The sequence below is a fragment of the Ostrea edulis genome, chromosome 4, assembly GCF_947568905.1.
Source record: "Ostrea edulis chromosome 4, xbOstEdul1.1, whole genome shotgun sequence".
Taxonomy (NCBI): Eukaryota; Metazoa; Mollusca; class Bivalvia; order Ostreida; family Ostreidae; genus Ostrea; species Ostrea edulis.
The window spans coordinates 82,717,626-82,744,833 of NC_079167.1; the positions used below are offsets into that span (position 1 = coordinate 82,717,626).

The 27,208-nt window shown below is 35.3% G+C and overlaps 1 protein-coding gene across 2 annotated transcripts; it reads left to right on the forward strand.

Moving 5' to 3' along the window:
- Nucleotides 1-27,170, forward strand: LOC125669594 (inositol hexakisphosphate kinase 1-like). 2 transcript variants are annotated; one of them, XM_048904206.2, is made up of 6 exons: nt 1-368; nt 18,079-18,288; nt 19,066-19,219; nt 20,946-21,124; nt 21,577-21,752; nt 22,120-27,170. In XM_048904206.2, exons 2-6 carry the CDS (start codon nt 18,093-18,095, stop codon nt 22,552-22,554), a joined length of 1,140 nt encoding a protein of 379 aa, XP_048760163.1. In that variant the 5' UTR covers nt 1-368; nt 18,079-18,092; the 3' UTR covers nt 22,555-27,170. The 2 variants fall into 2 exon arrangements, with proteins under 2 accessions (XP_048760163.1, XP_048760164.1); XM_048904207.2 differs by lacking the exon at nt 1-368 and adding an exon at nt 17,714-17,965.
- Nucleotides 27,171-27,208: the final 38 nt, after the last annotated feature.

Genomic DNA, 27,208 nt, shown 5'->3' on the forward strand with positions numbered 1-27,208 from the left:
AGGTCAAGGACGAAGGGAAAAAAATGTCGGGTCTTGTCTCAAGGGATACTCATGTGATATATCAATGCTCTAGCACTTAGTGACTTACTGTTCAAACGTTATTAGCGAGGTTAAAGTTTCAGACAGAATGTCAGAATTACAAAATGACAAACAGGACAAAAGCAAAATGCCCCCCGGATCTTCGATCTCGGGGGCATAAAAAGGTCAAACAAAGGTATCCAGGCCAGGCATGGTACTTGGTATTGCGAAATTTTTCCTTACTGATCGGGATCGGAATGTTGGAAATTATTATGTCATTTCCGTTAATATGCTAACGACTATAGAAGTGCAACTACGTTGAACTAAAACACCACCGTCTATTCTACATGGTAAGTTAGAATTATTTCTAAATGAAACAAAGAAGCTATCAATTTCCTGTTATTTAACAATTACGCCTTATTCCATTCATGTTTTCGTAAACTAAAGCTTTAATCTTTTCAAGAATGAGAAATAGCAGGAATCATGTCACTTCCGATCATTTAGTAAACAAAATCTTTTTCGAGCTTTAATCATAGGATAATCGGATTTAAGGAATAGATGCAGAAAACATGTTCATTTAGAGAAAATCTAAACGGGAAAAAACACGTTCCTTCGATTGAAAAATGGCACGTAATGATTGATATCAGAACTAAAATAATCGATTATGGACAAGAACTGTGGAAGGCAGGTAGAACTATTGATGTCTGTATACACTTTGTATGTAAAACATGCATGTCATTTTATTCTAGTATGTCTAATTTGTAAGAAATTTTACACTAAACTGATTAGAAAATATTGGTACAAACCCTTAATGTTTATATAATTATAGATGTGTGCAGTGCAGAAGTGTAAACTCTGACAGTATTAGTACTTCTGAATGATTGTTATTTATTTTCATTGTTATAATTAATTGCTTGTTTACCTGTACATGCCCCCCAACCCCCTGAGGGCCCTTGATTGGTGAATAAACATATATATATATATATTTATACAGTGTTCGAAATTGGTTTAAAACTTAAAACTTTGTATAGACCATGGGTCTATGCCAAAACAAGATGACACAGACCTCATCGAATTGGCATAGACTGCAACATTGGGGGAAAAAACCCCACAAATTTAAAACATTATTTTCTTCTAATGTACTTAGAAAGCATATCTTCTTTCCCATTTCTATAACGATGTCCTCCTTTCCCCATAATGCTTATCAGAAGTTGATTTTTTTGATAATTCTATTGCTTTAAACCTAGAAAATCGGCATAGACAATTTGAACTATCTCAATTACAATTGGCATAGACCGGCGTCATTTGACATAGACTTGGTCTATGGTTAATTTCGAATACTTAGTATATATATATATATATATATATATATATATATATATATATATATATATATAAAGCACTAAAATGACCAACGACACGAACAACGAGATTGTCAAATTTTCGGGACGACCCGTCCCTTCTTCAGGACAAACGAAAACAATTACATTTGTAATTGTAATTGTTTTCGTTTGTCCTGAAGAAGGGACGGGTCGTCCCGAAAATTTGACAATGTCGTTCGTGTCGTTGGTCATTTTAGTGCTTTGTATAATTTTTTGTATTTGACCTTTATCCATGTTGTGGATCCGACACTTTGAGGTATCGGGTGTTGTTGGAACTTGAGTGCTTTTATATATATATATTGTAACATTAGATATATATATGTATATATTTATAATTCTTAAAGCAATATGAACTGTAATCATAGGCAATTTTTTGTAATTGTAAGTTTCAACTTGAAGTCTACACCCTTTTACTAATCAAGAAATTACACTAAAGATGAAATAACACAGTTTCATTCCCTGCAACATAATTGATTAATCTTCGAAAGAAGATAATTACCTGACAATACCTGTGTTTCAAGATAGTATTTTCATGACGTAAACAGGGTATGCAAGTGACCTTAGTTTAAACGCTCAGAGAAGAAGTTCTGCACATGCACAAAGAGTTGTTGACATTGAAACAAATGTTGGGAAAACGAGGCTCAAAGTCTAAATTGACTGATTTGGCATGAAAAAGACTTAAGAAGGAAGTCATTTTAAAGTTGATTTAATATGAAATTTACATAGAATTATATAATTCATAAACATTTTATGCAGGCATAAGATACATCAACTGATGCTTGCCTCTGATTCCATTTTCGATAAGTTGTTTGCAGCATCTTGCTTGTACTTCTTTGACAGTCAGTTACTTTTGTAAATTGTAATACTAGCTGCAACTAACATGATGAGGGATGGTGAATTCACATAAATGGACACCACAAGGTTACATTTGGCATGTTTGCACTAATTGTATGCAGAATAAAATATCGTAACATTAGATAACCTCTTCCAAGTGAGCATAAAAAAGTGAATTGCGTAAAATCTGCATCAGAACTTTCTAATGATTACAACTGAATATTTTTTTTATTAGTTTCAGTAGTGTCAAAGAAACTTGTGATCTTGGTAAATACATTTCTAACAGTGTATTTGTTTACCAAAAACAGGAGGAATTACTGAAAACAAGAAAGAAATAACAGAAAAATATGGTTGTCTAGTAGACTCTGCTTATAATTAACAGACTGAAGTTATTTCTTGTTTTCAGTAAATCATTGAACCCCACTTTGAAGGCTTTTGAACTCAAAAAAATATATGAAATAAATTGTATTATGATATTGTCTTTTTCGACTTTTTACAATTTATTGATTTATTTGATATATGCACTATACTCATATTTGTACACCTATCTTAAGAAGGGAGATATTATGGTACAACGGTATCTGTTCAGGATTTCCTATTTCTGTCACATATCAAGCTAAAACTTGCTGTGTAGCTTTTTTGTGGGTCACTCCAGATCATGTTGCAGTTTTGATCCATTTTGCTCTCTCTTGCAGGAGCTTTGCCTCTTTATTTGAAATTTAATGTCATATGGAAGGTACATGTTTGTGTATTATTACATCTAACTCCTCCCAGTTTTCAAATTAAGACCTTGAAATTGTATGATGTGAGATACTGTAGTAATTATATCTCTCCTATATATACTTCATTTATTTAATTATATATACTACAACACTAAAGAATGCATTGCTTCTGTCCACTGGGAAAAATATTGTTCATCATGACAGAAGAAACCTAATTTTGGGAAAGTCATTTGATTCAGTATTCATTAAATGCTCGACTAAGGGCACTCTTTCCTGGAATTAATGCAGACATTATCGTGATATTAATGTAAATATGTCTGTACATCGCTGGAAGCAGTTGTGACTGTAACAGCTGCCAGCAGAACACTTGAGAATTACTTTCATGTATGAATTTGTACTATGTATCATTCTCCAGTTCTCTATTTAGAAAGTATTACTTTGTTCTTTCGTCTGATAGATAATGCATATAAATTTAACCTTTCAGAATCAACACTTTGTTTTGTAAATACTTTGTGGCAGCTAGCATATCACAAAATGAAAACAAACAGTGTCATGAATTTAAGTAAGAACAGTCAAGTATTAGCCAAAATACTGACAGCCATTTTGGGTGTCAATCTGGAATTTTACTCACATTGGTGAGAAGGGGGAGGGGCTCTAAATCCACTGCTGCATTGCGTGTCTATACATGCAAGAAGCCAGGTGAAAGTACCTGACTTTTGAAGCAGTGATTGTATTCATTCACAAGAAAGTCTGATTGCATGACCGACTTCATGTCATAATAATTAAATGTCAATTTCATTAGTATTGTCATATAAGGAAACACAAAATTATGTAAATAACCTGGGTAAATCACTGTGGCTTAGTATAACATCCCTGATGTCTTTTACAAAATTCCTTTGAATTTCAATGCAAGGAATAATGTCTAGGCTATTTGTAGGGATATAAAAATAAATAAAAAAAACAGTTGAAGTATAGCTAGTGTACATGTATCTTTATTAATTGGTAAAGCCTGTTAGGCAGAAATGATGCTGTGCTTTCTGTCTTTTTATGTCCTTCATAATAGTCCTTCATAATACAAACAGCCAACACATTGATTCCTTATAGCTATAGGTTTTGTAATGAGTTTATAAATTGAAATGTCCTCCTTTTTTTCAGGAAATAATTTCAATATATTGAAAAAGCATACGCTTACAGAAAAATAAACATTGGTATTAAATGACAGTTTGTTTAACATTTATAAATGTCATTTACATTATGAATCATGCATAAATATTTAAATTGCAATGAATAACATTTTACAAACAAAAAGATGTTCAGAAATTGATATAAAATGCATATGTTAATATAAATTAGTTTATTGTAGGTTTATCTGTTATTACTATTACCATTAAACTGCATGTTTTGAAATTGATAACAATCTCCTCTCCCCCATCCTATTTTTGCATAAATGTTATGTAATATTATTTTTGAATTTAATTAGATAAATTGTACTAGAGCATTTTCATGTTTTCATTTAAACATTTTCATGTTTTCATTTAGAAAGTGATTGTTCTTTTACATTACTAGCTTTGGCTTTATTGATCTTTTGAAATGAAGGTGAATATTATAATTCAGGGTTTGACACTAAGGCACGTCCGACCGACTGAGTTTACTAAATGATAGGTCCAGTCGGGTAAAATGTTTAATTTACTAGTCCGACTGGTCGTGTTTAAAAAATAAACAAATTTAAGAAACTTTACTTTAAATCATAAGATATTTTATTCTTAAAAAAAAAAATAACTGTAAAGAGTTTGCAAGCAATTTTGAACCGCATAATGTCATAATCTCTATTTTTAGTTCTAATAAGTCGCAGTCTGAAGTGATGTTCTACGACATGTACACAATGTTAATGTGTGTAAAGTTATGTTTTGGATAAATAGAATTATTGAATTCATTTTCATTAAAACAAACAAAACAGTTGATTTGAATTGAATATAAGAAAGTGTTTATCAAATTAATATATTACGTCGTAAACAGCAATTTTTCCGTGTTTACATATGTGCGGGAATGTCTATATTCAAATACGAATTCTCGTCCTCAAGGAAAGCAAAAGATGTCCCAAGAAAGAGAAAAAAGGAAAACTTAGGGAAGAAACAAAGCAGGGCTTATGAAATAGAAAGTTTTAAAAAATATTGAGGTCATTTCATTATAAATTGATTAAAGAATTTCCGTGTCAGTAAGAATTTAAAGAAACTGAAAATATATTTGAAAGTAAACGCATCAAATTGAATGACAAGACTAAAGATTTTTTTGAGACAATTAAATGCATTTTAGTTCAAACTTAACATTTGTCATTTGAATTAAGTATTTAGATATGGAGAATCTATCAGATTTTTTCTGGAAAGTTGGTCAGAGCTAGTGGATGTAAGGTCTGATCTAGCAAAAATCATTTGAAGTAGCCTGATTGGTCTAGTGCTCAAAAAAGTTAATGTCAAACCCTGTTATTATACAGGAGAGGCTGCTGATCTGTGACTAGAGAATGTTTTAGTATATGCTGACTTAGTTGGAGCTTTATAACTTTTATGGGACTTGGACATAAATGTAGAAATGTAACATCCTAGCAACACACAAATTTTCTACCTTCACTCTAAAATTGGAGTTCCTATTTACATGTATAGCTTTGTATGAAATATGGACTAAATGAGAGAGTAAAGCACTAAAAGGATCATAAAACGCAGGAATGATTGAGAAAATGAGGATAAATGTCCCATAACATTCGTCATATCCATTAGTGAACATACTTTTTTTATATTACATTGTACTTGCCAAACTATCTTTTCATTTATATTTATTAATCAGTTTCTACCTTGTGGTTGCTTTAGAAGCATATTTCAAACATATTCATATTTCAAACATATTCATATTTCAAACATATTCCTGCAATAAAAATAATGTTAGGTTTCCACCTATCTGACAAAAAGGTCAGATGTGTTATGTTGACTACTGTTGATACATTATGTTGACTACTGTTGGTAGATAGTGATGATGACTGTTGGTACATTATGTTGACTACTATTGGTAGATAGTGAGGATGACTGTTGGTACATTATGTTGACGACTGTTGGTAGATAGTGATGATGACTGTTGGTACATTATGTTGACTACTGTTGGTAGATAGTGATGATGGCTGTTGGTACATTATGTTGACTACTGTTGGTAGATAGTGATGATGACTGTTAGTACATTATGTTGACTACTATTGGTATATTATGTTGACTACTGTTGGTAGATAGTGATGATGACTGTTGGTACATTATGTTGACTACTATTGGTATATTATGTTGACTACTGTTGGTACATTATGTTGACTACTATTGGTAGATAGTGATGATGACTGTTAGTACATTATGTTGACTACTGTTGGTAGATAGTGATGATGACTGTTGGTACATTATGTTGACTACTGTTGGTAGATAGTGATGATGACTGTTAGTACATTATGTTGACTGCTGTTGATACATTATGTTGACTACTATTGGTAGATAGTGATGGTGACTGTTGGTACGTTATGTTGACTACTGTTGATACATTATGTTGACTACTATTGGTAGATAGTGATGGTGACTGTTGATACATTATGTTGACTACTATTGGTAGATAGTGATGATGACTGTTGGTACATTATGTTGACTACTGTTGGTAGATATTGATGATGACTGTTGGTACATTATGTTGACTACTGTTGGTAGATAGTGACTGTTGGTACATTATGTTGACTACTGTTGGTAGATAGTGATGATGACTGTTGGTACATTATGTTGACTGCTGTTGATACATTATGTTGACTACTAATGGTAGATAGTGATGGTGACTGTTGGTACATTATGTTGACTACTATTGGTAGATAGTGATGATGACTGTTGGTACATTATGTTGACTACTGTTGGTAGATAGTGATGATGACTGTTGGTACATTATGTTGACTACTGTTGGTAGATAGTGATGATGACTGTTAGTACATTATGTTGACTGCTGTTGATACATTATGTTGACTACTATTGGTAGATAGTGATGGTGACTGTTGGTACGTTATGTTGACTACTATTGGTAGATAGTGATGATGACTGTTGGTACATTATGTTGACTACTGTTGGTAGATAATGATGATGACTGTTGGTACATTATGTTGACTACTGTTGGTAGATAGTGACTGTTGGTACATTATGTTGACTACTGTTGGTAGATAGTGATGATGACTGTTGGTACATTATGTTGACTGCTGTTGATACATTATGTTGACTACTGTTGGTAGATAGTGATGGTGACTGTTGGTACATTATGTTGACTACTATTGGTAGATAGTGATGATGACTGTTGGTACATTATGTTGACTACTGTTGGTAGATAGTGATGATGACTGTTGGTACATTATGTTGACTACTGTTGGTAGATAGTGATGATGACTGTTAGTACATTATGTTGACTGCTGTTGATACATTATGTTGACTACTATTGGTAGATAGTGATGGTGACTGTTGGTACGTTATGTTGACTACTATTGGTAGATAGTGATGGTGACTGTTGGTACATTATGTTGACTGCTGTTGATACATTATGTTGACTACTATTGGTAGATAGTGATGATGACTGTTGGTACATTATGTTGACTACTGTTGGTAGATAGTGATGATGACTGTTGGTACATTATGTTGACTACTGTTGGTAGATAGTGATGATGACTGTTAGTACATTATGTTGACTGCTGTTGATACATTATGTTAACTACTATTGGTAGATAGTGATGATGACTGTTGATACATTATGTTGACTACTGTTGGTAGATAATGATGATGACTGTTGATACATTATGTTGACTACTATTGGTATATTATGTTGACTACTATTGGTAGATAGTGATGATGACTGTTGGTACATTATGTTGACTACTGTTGGTAGATAGTGATGATGACTGTTGGTACATTATGTTGACTACTATTGGTACATTATGTTGACTACTATTGGTAGATAGTGATGGTGACTGTTGGTACATTATGTTGACTACTATTGGTAGATAGTGATGATGACTGTTGGTACATTATGTTGACTACTATTGGTACATTATGTTGACTACTGTTAGTAGATAATGATGATGACTGTTGGTACATTATGTTGACTACTATTGGTAGATAGTGATGATGACTGTTGGTACATTATGTTGACTACTGTTGGTAGATAGTGATGATGACTGTTGATACATTATGTTGACTACTGTTGGTAGATAGTGATGATGACTGTTGGTACATTATGTTGACTACTGTTGGTAGATAGTGATGATGACTGTTAGTACATTATGTTGACTACTATTGGTAGATAGTGATGATGACTGTTGGTACATTATGTTGACTACTATTGGTATATTATGTTGACTACTGTTGGTACATTATGTTGACTACTATTGGTAGATAGTGATGATGACTGTTAGTACATTATGTTGACTACTGTTGGTAGATAGTGATGATGGCTGTTAGTACATTATGCTGACTACTGTTGGTAGATAATGATGATGACTGATGGTACATTATGTTGACTACTGTTGGTAGATAGTGATGATGACTGTTGGTATATTATGTTGACTACTGTTGGTAGATAGTGATGATGACTGTTGGTACATTATGTTGGCTACTGTTGGTAGATAGTGATGATGACTGTTAGTACATTATGTTGACTACTGTTGGTAGATAGTGATGATGACTGTTGGTACATTATGTTGACTACTGTTGGTAGATAGTGATGATGACTGTTGGTACATTATGTTGACTACTGTTGGTAGATAGTGATGATGACTGTTGATACATTATGTTGACTACTGTTGGTAGATAGTGATGATGACTGTTGGCCCGGTACATTAGGTTGATTACTGTTGGTAGATAGTGATGATGACTGTTGGTACATTATGTTGACTACTATTGGTATATTATGTTGACTACTGTTGGTACATTATGTTGACTACTATTGGTAGATAGTGATGATGACTGTTAGTACATTATGTTGACTACTGTTGGTAGATAGTGATGATGGCTGTTGGTACATTATGTTGACTACTGTTGGTAGATAGTGATGATGACTGTTAGTACATTATGTTGACTACTGTTGGTAGATAGTGATGATGACTGTTGGTACATTATGTTGACTACTGTTGGTAGATAGTGATGATGACTGTTGGTACATTATGTTGACTACTGTTGGTAGATAGTGATGATGACTGTTGATACATTATGTTGACTACTGTTGGTAGATAGTGATGATGACTGTTGGCCCGGTACATTAGGTTGATTACTGTTGGTAGATAGTGATGATGACTGTTGATACATTATGTTGACAACTGTTGGTAGATAATGATGATGACTGTTGGTACATTATGTTGACTACTGTTGGTAGATAGTGATGATGACTGTTGGTACATTATGTTGACTACTTTGGTAGATTATGTTGACTATTGTTGATAGATAGTGATGATTGCTATACTTTATGTTGATCACTGCTGGTACATCTTTTATCCTTATAGTTCTTATGCCATCTTCACTAACCAAGTGTCCGATTTACTATCTCTCAGAGTTAGCTAACCTGACTCTTGGCTAGCGAAGATGTTCTTATGCTGGAGAACAGTGAATGAAAAAAATTATGTTCTGTTGAAAAGTTTTATTGTTAAAGTGATTTGCCTTGGCCTATTCATTGTAATTGTCTTATTGAGTTAAATAGAAATGGACTCAAGTTTTGAGTGAAAATTGTAATTAATGATTATTTTATGCCGTCTGTACTGTTATTATTTTACTGCAGTATCAATTTAAAAAAATCTCTTTGCAAAAGTACCAAAATAAAGTACTTGTTATTTTCTAAGAGCAACCTAGTCACCTGTGTTGGAAGGAGGGACCAGCATACCAGAAAGTATACCACCAGTGTCTTTTAAACTTATAAGATCAGTAATTTAGACTTTCTGATTATCTTTATAAATTAAGTTAAACTTGATTAACAACCTCATTTTTTTGTAACCTTTTTCTCCTATTTATTATTAATACGACTATTGTGTGAAAAAATTGTGTCTTTGACATTTGCACGAACAGTGCTATGAATTCATAATTTAATGTGCATAGGTCTTGTTTAACATTTGTCCCCCCAAGAAATAAGGAAATTTCAAAGTTTCAGCATTTAGATAAGACAAAGTAATTGATTCACTAACATTTTACTTTGTGGGCAGTAGTTCATCATGAAAATGTTAAACCAATGAGATTGACACAAAGTGATGGGGAACGAAATGCATGCATGCAGTTGAAAGTTTAATAAGCAATGATGATTTGCAGAACTAGATTCTTGGACTTTATCTTTTTATCTTCATAAAGTGATATAGAAATCCTGTGATTTTTTGGTGGGTGGTTTTGTTTCTCATGCTGTTAGCAGCTGTGGGTTTCATTAATGACATGTCACCTTCTGGAATAACTTGGCATGTATGCGTTTATGTATTGAAATATACATTTTTCAATATACAAGTATATTGTATTGTATAAGTTATGGTGTACCTCCTTAAATGATGTCAACATAGGTGTGCTATACTGAAAGTGACGTTTGCATTGAAGAAACTTGGATTTTGTTTAGTTACCTTTTCCACTAGATTTGACTTGAATTTGAAACTTCGGTGAAGATGACCAGTATGTATGAGAGATTATATAGTAAGTTCTGTGACAATTATATCTATGTGTCAACCAATAAGAGACTTGAATGAATGACTGTTTTAGAAGATTTAATAATGTAATGGAATTTTTATATGGTAGAAAAACAGTGGAGTCTGTTCATTATGAATTTTATAAAGTTATCAATTGTATTTGAGGGCAATAGACGTTTTGTTGGGGTTGATTAAAGCCTTTGCCTGAATAGAACATTGATTTTTGTAATTATTTTATGAAGTGGGAAAAAAATTGCTGAAAGGGATATTTATCAAATTCTCAGTGACTTTCAAGATATACAAAGCTTATTACCAAACAAAACATTGTTCCACAAATGATTTAAAATTCTTTGATTTTAAAAGTTCTGTAAAGTATTGTGTATTAAATTATGTGCACTTGTGTATAATGCGTACCACCCACTTGTGTATAATGCGTACCTCCCACTTGTGTATAATGCGTACCTCCCACTTGTGTATAATGCATACCACCCACTTTGAAAAAAAATCATCTGGAAAAACCTTAGCCCTATGTATGACAAAATGAGTGTGCAAATTTCTAAGGTCAAATTCTGTGGGATGAATTCAAAAATTTGTATTCAAGGATTATTCGTGTTCGTAACTACAGATAACAATTGATAAATTCATTTTATTTTTACAATGGTGGACATTACAAATTACATTAAACCAGTGATTCATAATAATTATTATGTAAATATATTGAGCCAAACTGAAGACATGTTATCTTTATGTAAAAAAAAAAACCCACACACAACAAAAACAATCCATACTAGAGCAATATTTGTGTCTGTAATTACCGATATCTTCTAAATAAAATGTGTTTCAAATTGATAGTAGGTAATAATGACTATATATATGTGTGTGTGTGTGTGTGTGTGTGTGTGTGTGTGTGTGTGTGTGTGTGTGATAATTGTTCATTTAATTATAATCTTTTAAGATAATTTGTTTTAATTCAAATATATGTATTCAATTATTCTTCATGTCCATTACCATAACAATCTGTAAATTTATTTTATTTTTACGATGTGGGCCGGGTGGACAAAGTTAGACGGACAGAGTGGGATGGACAGTGTGGGTTACACAGAGTGAGATGGACAGTGTGGGTTACACAGAGTGGAACGGATAGAGTGGGTTACACAGAGTGGAACGGACAGAGTGGGTTACACAGAGTGAGATAGACAGAGTGGGTTACAGAGTGAAATAGACAGGGTGGGTTACATAGAGTGGAACGGACAGAGTGGGTTACATAGAGTGGGGCAGACAGTGTGGGTTACACAGAATGATATAGACAGGGTGGTTACACAGAGTGGAACGGACAAAATGGGTTACACAGAGTGGAACAAACAGAGTGGGTTACACAGAGTGGAACGGACAGAGTGGGTTACATAGAGTGGGACGGACAGGGTGGGTTACACAGAGTGGAACAGACAGTGTGGGTTACACAGAGCGGAACGGACAGTGTGGGTTACACAGAGTGAGATAGACAGGGTAGGTTACACAGAGTGAAATGGACAAAGTGGGTTACACAGAGTGGAACAGACAGTGTGGGTTACACAGAGTGAGATAGACAGGGTAGGTTATACAAAGTGAAATGGACAAAGTGGGATGGACAGTGTGGGTTACACAGAGTGGGATGGACAGTGTGGGTTACACAGAATGGAATGGACAGAGTGGGTTACCCAGAGTGGAACGGACAGAGTGGGTTACATAGAGTGGGATGGACAGTGTGGGTTACACAGAGTGAGATAGACAGGGGTGGGTTACACAGAGTGGGTTACACAGAGTGGGACGGACAGGTTGGGTTACATAGAGTGGGATGGACAGAGTGGGTTACATAGAGTGGAATGGACAGAGTGGGTTACATAGAGTGGAACGGACAGAGTGGGTTACACAGAGTGGAATGGACAGAGTGGGTTACACAGAGTGGAACAGACAGAGTGGGTTACATATAGTGGGATGGACAAAGTGGGTTACACAGAGTGGGACAGACAGTGTGGGTTATACAGAATGAGATAGACAGGGTGGGTTACACAGAGTGGAACGGACAGGGTGGGTTACACAGAGTGAAATGGACAGAGTGGGATGGACAGTGTGGGTTACGCAGAGTGGGACAGACAGTGTGGGACTGTGAGGTGCAGAGTGGGTTGGACAATGATTCTAAATATTCTGTTGTATTTGCTGATTTGATATATTTACTTTAGTAATATCATGGTTTTTGGCTTAGCACTGCATGTGCTATACACTTCAGGCTATAACTAACAATTCTCTGATCATTAGTGATGATAAACCAGGCCCAGTACAAGAGTTTTACAGACGATCAAAGAAAGTGAAGGAGGAGGAGTGTACTATCTCTGAAGGATAAACAACCCTACCCTGATTTACTTCTTGTTAGATTACCCTCAGACTGATTACAATCGAGGGTCAAGGTTACATGTCACATGCTAACAGAATAATTATCCAGAAACTGTATAGAGATTTGTCAGAATTTTCAGAGTGCAATTAGTGATCAATATATTGAAAATATAGAAGATCATAGTTTATGAGGTGAGGAATTTAAATCTAAGCAAGTATTTCAGATTAAGATTTTATCTATATCAGAGAGAGAGAGAGAGAGAGAGAGAGAGAGAGAGAGAGAGAGACTGAGACTTGTTTGTCTAAACAATTGAGATGCAGTTTAAGCTTTCTCCTGAATGTAAAGTCTTTTGTTTAAACCTGTACTGTAGTTAGAGCCAGAACGCGTCCTCAAGGGATTTGTTACATTGGATTATAGGAAATAAAATTTTCTGATCAAGAACAACAAGGCTACATTTTGACTAATCAATGTATATCACCTTATAGAGTAGATTTAATTTTGGTCACCATGGTCATCTGATTGGGTCATAATATGGCATTTTATAATTTATTAGTTAATTTTTTAAAATTTTCTTCAAGAACAAAGCAATGATATGAAAGAATAAGATTTGATCAGAGAAAATTTATTATTATGTATATAAAATGGTTAAAGTTGTACATTTTCATGTACGTGGTGTTGTGCACGTAAGATTTTAAGTTATTGTTATTTCAAATCTGAAATCTATATTTAGTCTGATAATCATGTTCTAGCATATATATATATAAGGAAATGTTTTGACAAATAGAAAAAGTCAATAGTATTTTACCTTTCTTTTAATTTGATGGGCTTAATAATTAGAGAAGTAATGCGTGAACCTTTAGCCTGGTTCAATATCACATTACTTGTGTATTACATCCCTGATTAATGAGCCATCCAAACACTCATATAGCAGCAAGGCGGTGACTGCATGGTCACCCGGTAAACTTTCCTTGTTGTCGCCCTTCTGACCTGGGACCTGAGAATTGTTCAGGAATTTCCAGATGTAGCAACTTTTTAATGATTACTTAAAAGTAAAGTGTTTATGATTAGCAAATAAAGGTGAAACTTCTATTTACAATGTCCCTATATATCACTTTGTTTTGCTAATTACGTCATTATCAAGTTTCCAAACATTTATTTTGCAATCAGAATACCTACACATAGGGAAAATAATAGTCATTTGTGTAAAAAATATTGCTGTATGAAATGAGTGAGTGAAAAGTATAGTGATTTAATTTACTGCATTTTCACTAACATCTGAGTGTTAGTAACAACAAAGTTTGATGAATGGCTAGGAGAAGTTTTCATACATGTATAGATCTAAGGTTGTATTATGGGTCAGTGTTTTTTTTTTGGGGGGGGGGGGATAGGGGTGGTTGTCAGTTTGATTTTTTTGGGGGGAGGAGGGGGTAGATGTCAGTTTGTTTTTAGGGAGGAGGGGTAGGTTTCAGTTTTCTTTTTTAGAGATGGAGTGGCTGTCAGTTTATTTTTTTAGGGAGAAGGGGATAGATGTCCGTTTCTTTTTTTTTCTAGAGATGAGGTGGTTGTCAGTTTATTTTTAGTTCACCTGAGTTTACTCAGGTGACATATTGCAATTGGTTGTCGTCCATCGTTGTGCATCGTGTGTTAACAATTATTGAACATTTTTAACTTCTTGATAACTACTTGTTCAATTCTTTTCAAATTTGGTATAAAGCATCTTTGGGATAAGGGGGACATAAATTGTAAATTTCAGGACTCCAGCACCCCTGGGGCCCTAGGGGTGGGGCAAAAACCTCCCAAAATTGACCAATTTTCAAAATTCTTGTTCTCAAGAACCGCACACGTGTAAGAAAAACTAAATGCATAGTGATGTACAGCAGGAAGGCGTCTACCAAAATTTTCCTGATCCCCGGGGTAGGGGTTCTGACCCCAGGGTGGGGCCAAACTTGGTATATAGTGTTTATGTGTAAAACACTTAAATAACATCTTCTTTAGTGCTATTAATACTAAATTGAAACTAGATAGATATTTAGAAAGAACAGGCAGTCCTTTACCAAAATTGTAAATTTGATGATCCCAGGGATAGGGGTTTTGGTATCAGGGTGGGGCCAAAATGGTCAGTTATTAATGTGTGAACAATACACATTTTTATCTTCTTCTTTATAACTATCATTCCAATTCTTTTCAAATTTAGTATGAAGTATCTTTGGAAGAAGGAGGACACATATTGTAAATTTCAGGAGTCCTGCACCCTTGGGGCCTTAGGGGCGGGGCAAAAACTGCCCAAAATTTATATAATTTCAAAAATCTTCTCTTCAATCACACATGTTGAAGAAAAATTAAATGCATAGTGATGTAGAGCAGGAAGGCCTCTACCAAAATTGTAAATTTCATGATCCCCATCAGGGGTGCTGACCCCAGGGCGGGGCCAAACTTACTATATAGTGTTTATGTGTAAAACACTTAAATAACATTTTCTTTAGTGTTATGGATACTAAATTGAAGCTAAATGGATATTTAGAAAGAGCATGCAGGTAATCCTTTACCAAAATTGTAACTTTGATTATCCCTGGGGTAGGGGTTCTGACCCCAGGGTAGGGCCAAACGTAGTATACAGTATTTTTCTGTAAGTTTGCTGATACTGTATAAAATCTAAATGCATACTTAGGAATAGCAGAAAAGGTTGTAAAAAAAAAAATGGTAATTTTACAACCCAGGGTTTTGACTCTAGGATGGGTCCAAATTGGTCATGTCTTTTAATGTTAATACACCTACTATATTATTTAAAGCCTTACATCAGTGTATGCACTTTTGAGGGCAGTGAAGTTTTAAGGACACATCTTGTTTTATACTGTTGCTGAACATTAGGATTTAGCTTAGATATTCAGAACAGGAAATTTTTTCTAGATTTCATCACCCTATATTGGGAGTAGTGGTACTTTTTCACTAGTACTCAGGTGACCGATAAGGCCTGTGGGCCTTTTGTTTTAGGGAGGAGGGGGTGGGTGTCAATTTGTTTTTTAGGGAGGAGGGGATGGCACATTTTTTAGCTCACCTGTCAATACAGTTTAGTTACATGATAGGAAGCTTTGATTTTCAAATTCTTTTTTGTCAGGCATAGACATCACATATGTTTGTCATCTTCTGAAGAACCATTTGACTAATTTCTGTCATGATTGGTACATAACATCCTTGGGTAAAGGATATTCAAGTGTGTTTAAATTTGGTCATGTCCTTTGCTAAATAGAAATACTAAAACTACCAGTCCAATAAAAAGACTAGATAGGAGTATCCAGGCTATATGTAGTGTAAATTTAAGTTTGTTTAAATGTAGGACCCTGTAGTCTACATTGGCCATGCTCTGAGTTCCATCCCAACACTTATATGTATACAATGTACATGTACAATGGCAGTCTGAATGTACTGCTGAGCTATCATTAGTGTACTGAAGCAAGGTTATAGTTAGCAGGCTAGTTTGTGTGGCCATAGGCCTCATGTTTAAAAAGTTAGATATATGATTTACTGTAAGGGGATATAGAACATTCTCTCTCTCTCTCTCTCTCTCTCTCTCTCTCTCTCTCTCTCTCTCTCTCTCTCTCTCTCAGGAATGATTATGTAGAACATTAATTGTTGTCCTTTAATATAGAACTCTCTCGAACTCGAACTCGAACTCTCTCTCAGGAATATTTGTGTAGAACATTAATTATTGTCCCTTTAATATAGAACTCTCTCAAATTCTCTCTCTCTCAAACTCTCTCTCGAACTCTCTCTCGAACTCAGGAATATTTGTGTAGAACATTAATTATTGTCTCTTTACTTTAGAACTCCTCTCTCTTTCTTTCCCTCACTCTTTCTCTCTCTATATGGAAGGAGTACATATATATATTATAAGTACAACATCTTGAACTTGTTAAGATAATTCATGCATTAGGGTGAAAAAGATTAACAATGATAAAAGATTAACAATGATAAAAGAAAATGATTCATTGTGATTTAAAATTTTCCCTGTACAGAATTATTACATTTAAAAAATCATAATCAGATCAAAAGACATGCTATATTTACATGTAGTTTTTCATTGAATAAATAATTTCCTGTTCGGGATTTCAAAAAAGGAAGTTTAGGATTTATACCAACTGTTAATTTAGTAGAGGTTGTTTCATGTTCATTTTTCAAAATGTGAAGGAATTAATTTATTACCGTTATTACAAGATGTGCAACATGTGCTGTATTAAGGACCACATGATTGATTTTACTTTTGTCCTCTACTTATAAGTACGTAATGTGTAATAACATGACACTTCCTGATAGATATTTGGAATATTTATTGATGATATGGATATCCATATAAGCACTAAAATGACTAACGACTCAAACAAACAATGGGGTTGTCAAATTTTCGGGACGACGTGTTTCTTCCTCGGGACAAAAGAAAAGGTTTACATAAGATATCTAGCTACACTAAATCTACAAATGTATCATGCGTATTAAACTGAAAATTACAGGTTTTAATTTACTGCTTTTGGCTTGCTAATCAATGTTTTCTTATGAGTGAATAAGGACCCATTTGTCCAGTGGGCTGAAGGTGTCGGGTGTTGCTGTAACTTAGTGTTTTTATAGATTATGTTTGCTGCTTCAATATTCGGTGTTAATGATTTGAACATATTTTATTGTGTAGTATGTGTACAAATGGAATTTTTTCAACATATAAATCCCTTTCCCTAAATGTTTAAATTTAACGATCCGAGTCTAACCTGATTAAAATTTTTACCGTTTTATGGTCTGAAACTAGATCTCTCCCACATGGGCTAAGTATGTTTGTAAACATTCATGACGAGTCCTGCTCCTGTATATTATTTTTATTTGACACACGTATAGACATCAGACATCGACAGTGTTGTACATACTTCAGAGTTTTAACCCTTGAAGAACTTTGTAACAGGTGGTCCATATTGTTTTACAACTAAACTTCAATACTTTAAAATGAATTTTTTATATTTGTTTTGTGCGAGTGAAAACTAATGTAGTACAATATGGAGATGTTGATGTTTGCAGACCTTAACAAGAGGATGCCAGAGTGCAGCGGTGTTATGGGGGAGGAGTTTGAATCGGTTCCGCTGCAGCCATTTCTACATCAGGTCAGTGGACACACAGGGATGTTTCGTTTTGATGACCAGACTCTGTGTAAACCACTGAACGTCCGGGAATATAACTTCTACCTCAATGTCCCGCATAACCTCAAGCAGTTCACCGCGGAATTCAGAGGTAAGTCTTAATGGCACACATGACCTTAAGGACATGCGCAATGTTTCTGACATTTTCTTTAAAATAATTTTTTTCCGGACATGCGCAATGATTCTGACACTTTCTGTAAAATTATTTTTTTCATCTTCTCGATATGAAGAGTTCTTGTATGATTTCCAAAATAGGTTGAAATTTTATATTTTAACAAGAATATGTATATAGGCATGGATAGCTCAGTGGTTAGATTGTCTTACTACTAATACAAGGGTCCCGTGTTCGATACCTGATTGTTCCAATGATTTCTTCCTTATTTGCTATATACAGTCATGTCAATTTATACAACTTACCATAAATGCATAAGAGATGACTACATTTCTACTTTCAACAACCAGGAATTATCAAATTATGCTTACTCTAAAACAGGCCTGGTAATATACCCCAAGATTTTTTGTAGAAATGTGATAGAACGCAAGTGAATTGTCGCGAAAAATGATATACTATTGAGAAACGTCGCATATGTTCTTAAACAATTCACTACAGAACTCGATGGTATGGAACTCAATTTCAGCCTATTCAAAACTTAGGTAAATGTGAATTACCTATTAGTTTCTGTGCTATAAATTTGATTTATTTTCCATCATGTGTGTGGCATATATGTTTTTGTGTGGAAGAAACCTGCTCTAGTGTGTATCTAAAATCTACAGGCCATGTGTTCTACTTTGTCCCTTTTGGAAAAATGTTGACGTAAACTTAACTCGTTGACATATTTTGTGATCTGGAGATTGTTTTGTATGACAGGTAGTATTGAGGTGGAGATTCACGAGGACAGTGATGGCTATGTGACAATCATGGGTCATCGACCCATGTCAACAAAATGGCAAAAATCATCCAAGTGTGCAAACTTCAGTGATGGAGCTCAACAGACAGACAAGAAGGAGAAAGGACAACACAGGTACTCGTTATCTGACAATGTTCCCAGTGACTAACATTACAATATCACGTGTTACAAAGTCACAACACAGGTACTCATTATCTGACAATGTTCCCAGTGACTAACATTACAATATCACGTGTTACAAAGTCACAACACAGGTACTCGTTATCTGACAATGTTCCCAGTGACTAACATTACAATATCACGTTACAAAGTCACAACACAGGTACTTGTTATGTGACAATGTTCCCAGTGACTAACATTACAATATCACGTTACAAAGTCACAACACAGGTACTTGTTATGTGACAATGTTCCCAGTGACTAACATTACAATATCACATGTTACAAAGTCACAATATTTTATATGTCATGCATCACTGGTTTTTATATGCCCATCAAAGGCAGGACGTTTTTATACACCTATCTATGGCAGGATGTAATGTGGTATGGCGATCCTGCCCAGCTTCGTGCCCAGCTCATGATTTAGGTACTATGAGACCTAGAATCATCAAACTTTGTTAGCTGATACATCTTGAGTCGCACTTTAAAGTTAGATCACTGTGATCTTTGATTAAGACGATATGGCCAAATATGGCAAAATCCTGTCCGACTCGTAACTGGACAATTATTTGGTCTAGAATCATCAAACTTGGTCAGCTGATGCAGTTTACGACTCGAGAGCAGTGGTAGTGTTAGATGAATTTAACATGTTTCATTGATTCTATAATTTGCGGCTCTTGAGCAGTGGTAGTGTTAGATGAATTTAACATGTTTTATTATACCCCCCGAACGAAGTTCTGGGGGGTATATAGGAATCACTCTGTCTGTCTGTCTGTCCGTCCGTCTGTCTGTCTGTGCAGATTCGTGTCCGGGCCATAACTTCTTTGTTCTTTGACATAGGCATACCATATTTGACACATGAGTGTATCACCATGAGACGATGTGTCATGTACCTTCATGACCTCCATATGACCTTGACCTCAAGGTCAAAAGTAAAGGTTTTTACAATGGATTCGTGTCCGGGCCATAACTTCTTTGTTCTTTGACATAGGCATACCATATTTGACACATGAGTGTATCACCATGAGACGATGTGTCAAGTACCTTCATGACCTCTATATGACCTTGATCCTTGACCTCAAGGTCAAAATTAAAGGTTTTTTACAATAGATTTGTGTCCGGGCCGTAATTTCTTTGTTCTTTGACATAGGCATACCATATTTGACACATGAGTGTGTCACCATGAGACGATGTGTCATGTACATTCATGACCTCTTTATGACCTTGACCTTTGATCTCAAGGTCAAAATTATAGGTTTATGCCATGGATTTGTGTTCGGACTATATCTTCCATTTTCTTCTACAAATGCATACCATATTTTTACACTCAGGAAAGAGGTAATTTATACCTATTAACAACACCCTTTGGGAGATTGGGGTAAGCGGGGGGTATTCTTAGTGAGCTTTGCTCACAGTACATCTTGTTGATTCTATAGTTTGCGGCTTTTGAGCAGTGGTAGTGTTAGATGAATTTAACATGTTTTATTGATTCTATAGTTTGCGGCTTTTGAGCAGTGGTAGTGTTAGATGAATTTAACATGTTTTATTGATTCTATAATTTGCGGCTCTTGAGCAGTGGTAGTGTTAGATGAATTTAACATGTTTTGTTGATTCTACAGTTTGCGGCTCTTGAGCAGTGGGTAGTGTTAGATGAATTTAACATGTTTCATTGATTCTATAGTTTGCGGCTCTTGAGGAGTGGCAGTGTAGAGGTGAGCACACAGACAGATCAGGTGTTCCACTCACGAGACTCGACCTCTGACCTGAAGACAGAGAACATTAATCCCTGGAGTCTCCGGTGTCACAAGAAGACTCTGACTAAGCTGAGGAAGGCTAATCAGGGCCCCGTCACCCGCTGTAGTATCCTTCATTAATTCACGTCATTCTGTGTGTATGGTACACTAGCAAATCAAAGGTATCTTTATAGATATTTGCAACAAAATATGTCAAGGATCATTTGCATCGATATATGAAAAAATATGAGAATGAAACAAACAAAACTATATTGAATGTTAGGTCACCTGAGCATGAAGGCTTAAGTGAACTTTTCTGATTAAAGTTCATTGTCTGTAATATTGTCTGCAAAGTTTTCACTTTTGCCTTCTCTCAAGAATCATAGGACAATTTCAACCAAACTTGGAACACAGCATCCTTGGGTGAAGGGGATTCAAGTTTGCTCTCATTAAGGACCACACCCCCTTCTAAGGGGAGATAATTAAGAAATAGTAAAAGAGGATAGGGTGACAGAACATATTTATATCACAGTAATCCTTTTCTGAGAAAACATAATTAATCCTTGACAAAAATCCCAGAATTTATTTTGTTGGAGAATGTGGCAGCACAATTTTGTCACCCAAGTATTCTGGACTTGAAGATGGGAACCCGGCAACATGGAGATGATGTTTCAGAGGACAAAAAGGAAAGGTTTATGAAGAAATGTCAAAATACAACCTCCAGTAGTCTCGGGGTCAGGGTCTGTGGCATGCAGGTGAGTTACAGCGGAGATGCAGGGCGTGTCGTGTGATTTACTGTATACAACTTTGTACTGAAGGACGGCTACTTTTCTCCGCCATTCTTGTATTTGTCAAGCAATTTCACATATTCATTTTCACATGTTCATAAATCCATCTGTTTGTTTCTCTGAAACTATAACCTTGGTTATATCTATTTATAACATATTTCATGAACTGAAAGGTCAAGGCCAAAGCTTAATTCTAGATAAAAGTGAAGGTCACATGCCTAGGTTAAATTTCCACGATAGAGTTTAATCCATAGCATGGTGTTTTCACACATATCTTGTCAATAAATGAAATAAAAACATGTATGTACAATGTCTTCATGTTACTGCTTTGTAGGTTTATCAAGAAAACAGTGATCAATATGTATGTGTGAATAAATACTATGGTAGAAGTTTAGGAGTCGATGGCTTCAAGCAGACCTTGCACCAGTTTCTTCACAATGGCTATGAGCTGAGAAAGGACTTGTTAGATCCCATCATCAAAAGACTCCAGGAACTTCATCGACAGATCCAGTCACATGACACGTATCGTTTCTACTCCAGCTCACTCCTCATCATGTATGACATGCGTTCCCAAGGGACGCATCACGATCAAGAATTGGGGCATGACGAAGCTAGCGCCCAGTGCGCGCCAGTGGATGTCCGCATGATTGACTTTGCCCACAGTACACACAGTGGCTTTCAGAATGACACGACAGTACACACTGGCCCGGATCAAGGTTATCTGTTTGGATTGAAGAACTTGATTGATGTTTTTACTGACATGAGATGATTGTTGTAATAGAAAATTTGAGTGATCATTTAGTGATGAGGTAGAGAGGAGGGGTGAGACTAGAACACAATGTCAAACAGAGGGTTTTAATGGAGCAAGCTGAAATCCTCTGTCACCTGTTGGTATATACGTATCGCTATTCTCACAAATTTTAAAGATAATAGATTGCCAAAGATTTTGGGGGGAGGGATATAGAGATGTGCAGAATACAGAATTCTGAATTGATTTTAAGGAATTCATTTTTATAAATGTTGAATTTGTACAGGTTCTTTGAAATCTTCACTTGTTCCTTTATTATGGCGATTTTAAACATGCTTGATATTATGTCTATGATTTTTGCCAGTATGGTTTTTCTGTTAGCTTTTATAATGGAACTGTATTTACATTGTATATGGCAGTGGTTAGAGACCTGCGAAAGCTAACTCTGAACTAAGATCTTTAAAATTAACGAAAGCTAACTCATAACAAAGATCTTTATAATTAAGGAAAGCTAACTCATAACTAAGATCTTTATAATTAAGGAAAACTAACTCATAACAAAGATCTTTATAATTAGATAAAGCTAACTCATAACAAAGACCTCTAAACTGAAGTCTGAAGCAGATAATTCACATACAGATAATGAGGAAGAAATTGAACATTTTGTATATGTAATAAATTTCTTTCAAAATGAAGAGAACTGCTGTTCTGTAAGCTTTATCCAGTCTGTGTCTATATATTTTGAATTGAAATCTTTTCAATATATACAAGCATTCATGAGTGTTAAATTGATATGCAAGCAACCTCTTAATGCTGATGATCTGTCCAGACCACCTGATTCTCTGGTGAGTAATGTGGTTCCTGCACCACCTGATGCTCTGGTGAGTGATGTGGTTCCTGCACCACCTGATGCTCTGGTGAGTCATGTGGTTCATGCACCACTTGATGCTCTGGTGAGTAATGTGGTTCCTGCACCACCTGATGCTCTGGTGAGTAATGTGGTTCCTGCACCACCTGATGCTCTGGTGAGTGATGCGGTTCCTGCACCACTTAATGCTCTGGTGAGTAATGTGGTTCGTGCACTACCCGATGCTCTGGTATGTGATGCAGTTCCTGCACCACCTGATGCTCTGGTGAGTGATGTGGTTCCTGCACCACCTGATGCTCTGGTGAGTGATGCGGTTCCTGCACCACCTGATGCTCTGGTGAGTGATGTGGTTCCTGCACCACCTGATGCTCTGGTGAGTGATGCGGTTCCTGCACCACCTGATGCTCTGGTGAGTGATGTGGTTCTTGCACCACCTGATGCTCTGGTGAGTGATGCGGTTCCTGCACCACCTGATGCTCTGGTAAGTGATGTGGTTCATGCACTTCTTGGTTGATATATATGTACGTCTCAGTCAACAATTTAAATCTTGTAATGTGACTTGTAAGATAAGCTTTTGCTAACTCCCTAATTTGAACTGATGTGCAGTTTTCAACCTGGCATAAATTTTCCTTGGGGTAAGGGGAATCAATGTCTCTTCGGATGAAGGACCCCCTCAGGAGCAAGGAATAAGTTTTCAAAATAAATTCAAGCATTGTACATTTGGTTTGGATCATTGTCCATCTGAGATTAGAGGTCTATACTTTTCCTGTACAAATCTTATGGAATCTTGAGACTTTTTTCTCAAAAACTTTATTGCAATAGCATTTCCACAAAGTGAACAATTTTAAGGGTTACGAGTAAGAGTCCAGGGTTAGGAAGTAGCTTTGTGCAAGGAAACTAGCACAGGTGAGTACTGTGGCCCAGGGTCTCTGTATTTTAGCACTGAAAAATAGAATGCTTTAACCATATTTGAATTAAGTTCTTCTATATATACACCAACAAACAAAAAAGCTGCAACACCACCCTATTCAAAGATATTGCAAATTCCAAACACTCTCCAATTTCAAAATCTATTACCATTAATGATATTCTATTTGCCTGTAGTGGTGCCAGTTTATTAGAGATTAGTGTTGACAGACTATGGTTCCCAGAACAGGTGTGTTGATATACTTTATGTGTCTCTCCTAATTAGGTGAAGGATCAAAGGTGACCATGGCATATTAGATTTTATACAGCCCTGAATGGCTGTTATTGAGATGAAATGACAGTGCTGGTATTCAGTTCTTCCAGAACATTTTGACTGTCTCAGAGTTTTTTTGATCAATTTACAATGTATTGAATTTTTTTTTTTTTTTTAGAATTATGTAATATTTTACCGTTTCTCATTTGTATGTTGGTATCAAAATGGTTGTTGTGAAAAACAAATTTCAATGTGTCATGTATGAAAACCTACATTTATAACAAAGTAGAAATGTAATTGACAAGGATTTGAAGTCGATGTTTGTGAACAGAGCAATATTTAAAGACAAGGTATGTGAACAGAACCACACTTCATTGATTGTCATTTTCTGACATTCATTTTAAGTATTTTTACATGCCTAATGTGTTTTTTCTATCAAGATTTATTTTAAACCATATAATTTTTCTTATGAAGTAATACTTCATTGAATATTCCCGAGTATATTAGACCATACCCAGGGTACCAAGACTATCGACATATCATTAGATGCTCGATATTTCTTTTTATACAGATGATTTTCATATCAATATTTATTGTAAAGAAGAATCATTAAGCATGTCTTATCCCAACAATACAAGTAATTTTTGGGTGATAAAGAGCTAGATTATAAAACAGACCAATTTTCATGGAAGAAAGACCTGTTTTATGTTAGAGAATAGTAAAATGGGACTGTTTTTAGCAATTACAAATTCACTGCAAGTATTAGCAGATATTTTGAGTGAGCTATGTGGCCTGTTGGCTTTATGTTATTTTGTTTTTTGGAGGGATGTATGAGATTTATTTATTTTATTTTATTTTTTTTAGCTCAAGTGAGCTTTTCTGATTGCCTGTTGTCTGTCCATCTGTCTGTCTGTAAACTTTCCACATTTTTTACTTCTTCTCCAGAACCACTGTGCCAGTTTCAACCAAACTTGACCCAAAGCATCCTTGGGTGAAGGGCATTCAAGTTTGTTTAAATGAAGGGCCATGTCTCCTTCAAAGGGAAGATAATCACAAAAATGCAAAAATAGGGTGGGGTCATTTAAAAATCATCTTCTTGAGAACCACTGGGCCAGAAGAGCTAAAATTTACATGAAAGCTTCCTGTTATAGTGGAGAATCACGATTGTTAAAATCATGATCCTGGGGTAGGATGGGGCCACAATAGGGGGATCAAAGTTTTACATACAAATATATAAGGAAAATCTTTTGAAATCTTCTTCTCAAGAACTACTGGTCCAGAAGAGCTGAAATTTACATGAAAGCTTCCTGCTATAGAGGAGAACAAGTTTTTAAAATCATGACCCCCGGGGGTAGGTTGGGGCCTTAATAAGGGATCAAAGTTTTATTGACAAGTTTATGGAGAAAATCTTTAAAATTCTTCTTCACAAGAACCATTGGGCCATAGAAGTTAACATTTACATGAATGTTTTCTGAAATAATGCAGATTCAAGTTTGTAAAAATCATGGCCCCTGGGGGTAGGTTGGGGCCACAATAGGGATCTCAGTTTTACTTGTGAATATATAGGGAAAATCTTTAAGTATTTGCCAAGGTGACTCAGGTGAGCGATGTGGCCCATGGGCCTCTTGCTATGTTTACAAGTTATTGTTTGGACTCTGGTACAAAAGTTTCATATATTGCACAGCACATTTTGTCATTGAGAGGTTTTATATAACACATTCAATGAATGAATCACAACATGACAGGAATGAGGAGTGGCGTGTGTTAGAAGGTAGTCCCATTTGTGAATACTCTCTTGCATTCCAGGGCCACTGGCAGCATGTTTTGTCACATAGTTCGACGTTGTGTCCACTAGACTTGTGGTAATGTTCAGGTGTTTATAAAGTTTTTGTTTAATTCTCTGGTTGTTGTAAGACTCTAACATGCACTGTGTTGTAAGTGGAATAATTCTCATTCCTAACGGCTCTTATATGGTTTTCATCTCAGGGAGTCATTCATTTTGGAATTCATGTACTGAAATTACATTGGGGGACCAGTAAACTCTAGTGATGGCAGATTAGCATTAGGACCTCAGAAAGAGAACCAGTCCAATCAATGTGATGTCTCGTCTGTTTTAGACGTTTGGTTTATTCCCTGATCTGTAGCAGACTTGTAAAAACAGTTATATTTACAAGTAATTTTTGTTATTTTCATGTAATTGTATTAGTTTATAGTAAAGTTTTCTGAATAAAAGTCAGTTACCTAGGACCGAAATATTCTTGACTGTGAATATATAGTTTGAACCTGCACACTACTCAATAATGAAAGAACATTTGCACGTAGCTTGAATAGTATCCTCATACCAGAAGAACATTTGCACACCCAAAGTAAATAGTCCTATGTTCATTTGGGTATTCAGTTTCATCATATTGATGTATGTATTAGGAATCAATCATGGAGAACATTAACTGCCTTGTTGATTGTGACTTATTAATGTTTGTGCTATATGGATTGTCATGGGGATTTTTGTTGAGGGAGGCATATCTTAGCTCTTTGGATGTTTTTATGTGCTGTACATGTTATCTCTGCAATAAAAATCTTTTAAAGTTGTGTCTCTGTAGTTACAATTTGCTAGAAAGACACGAGGT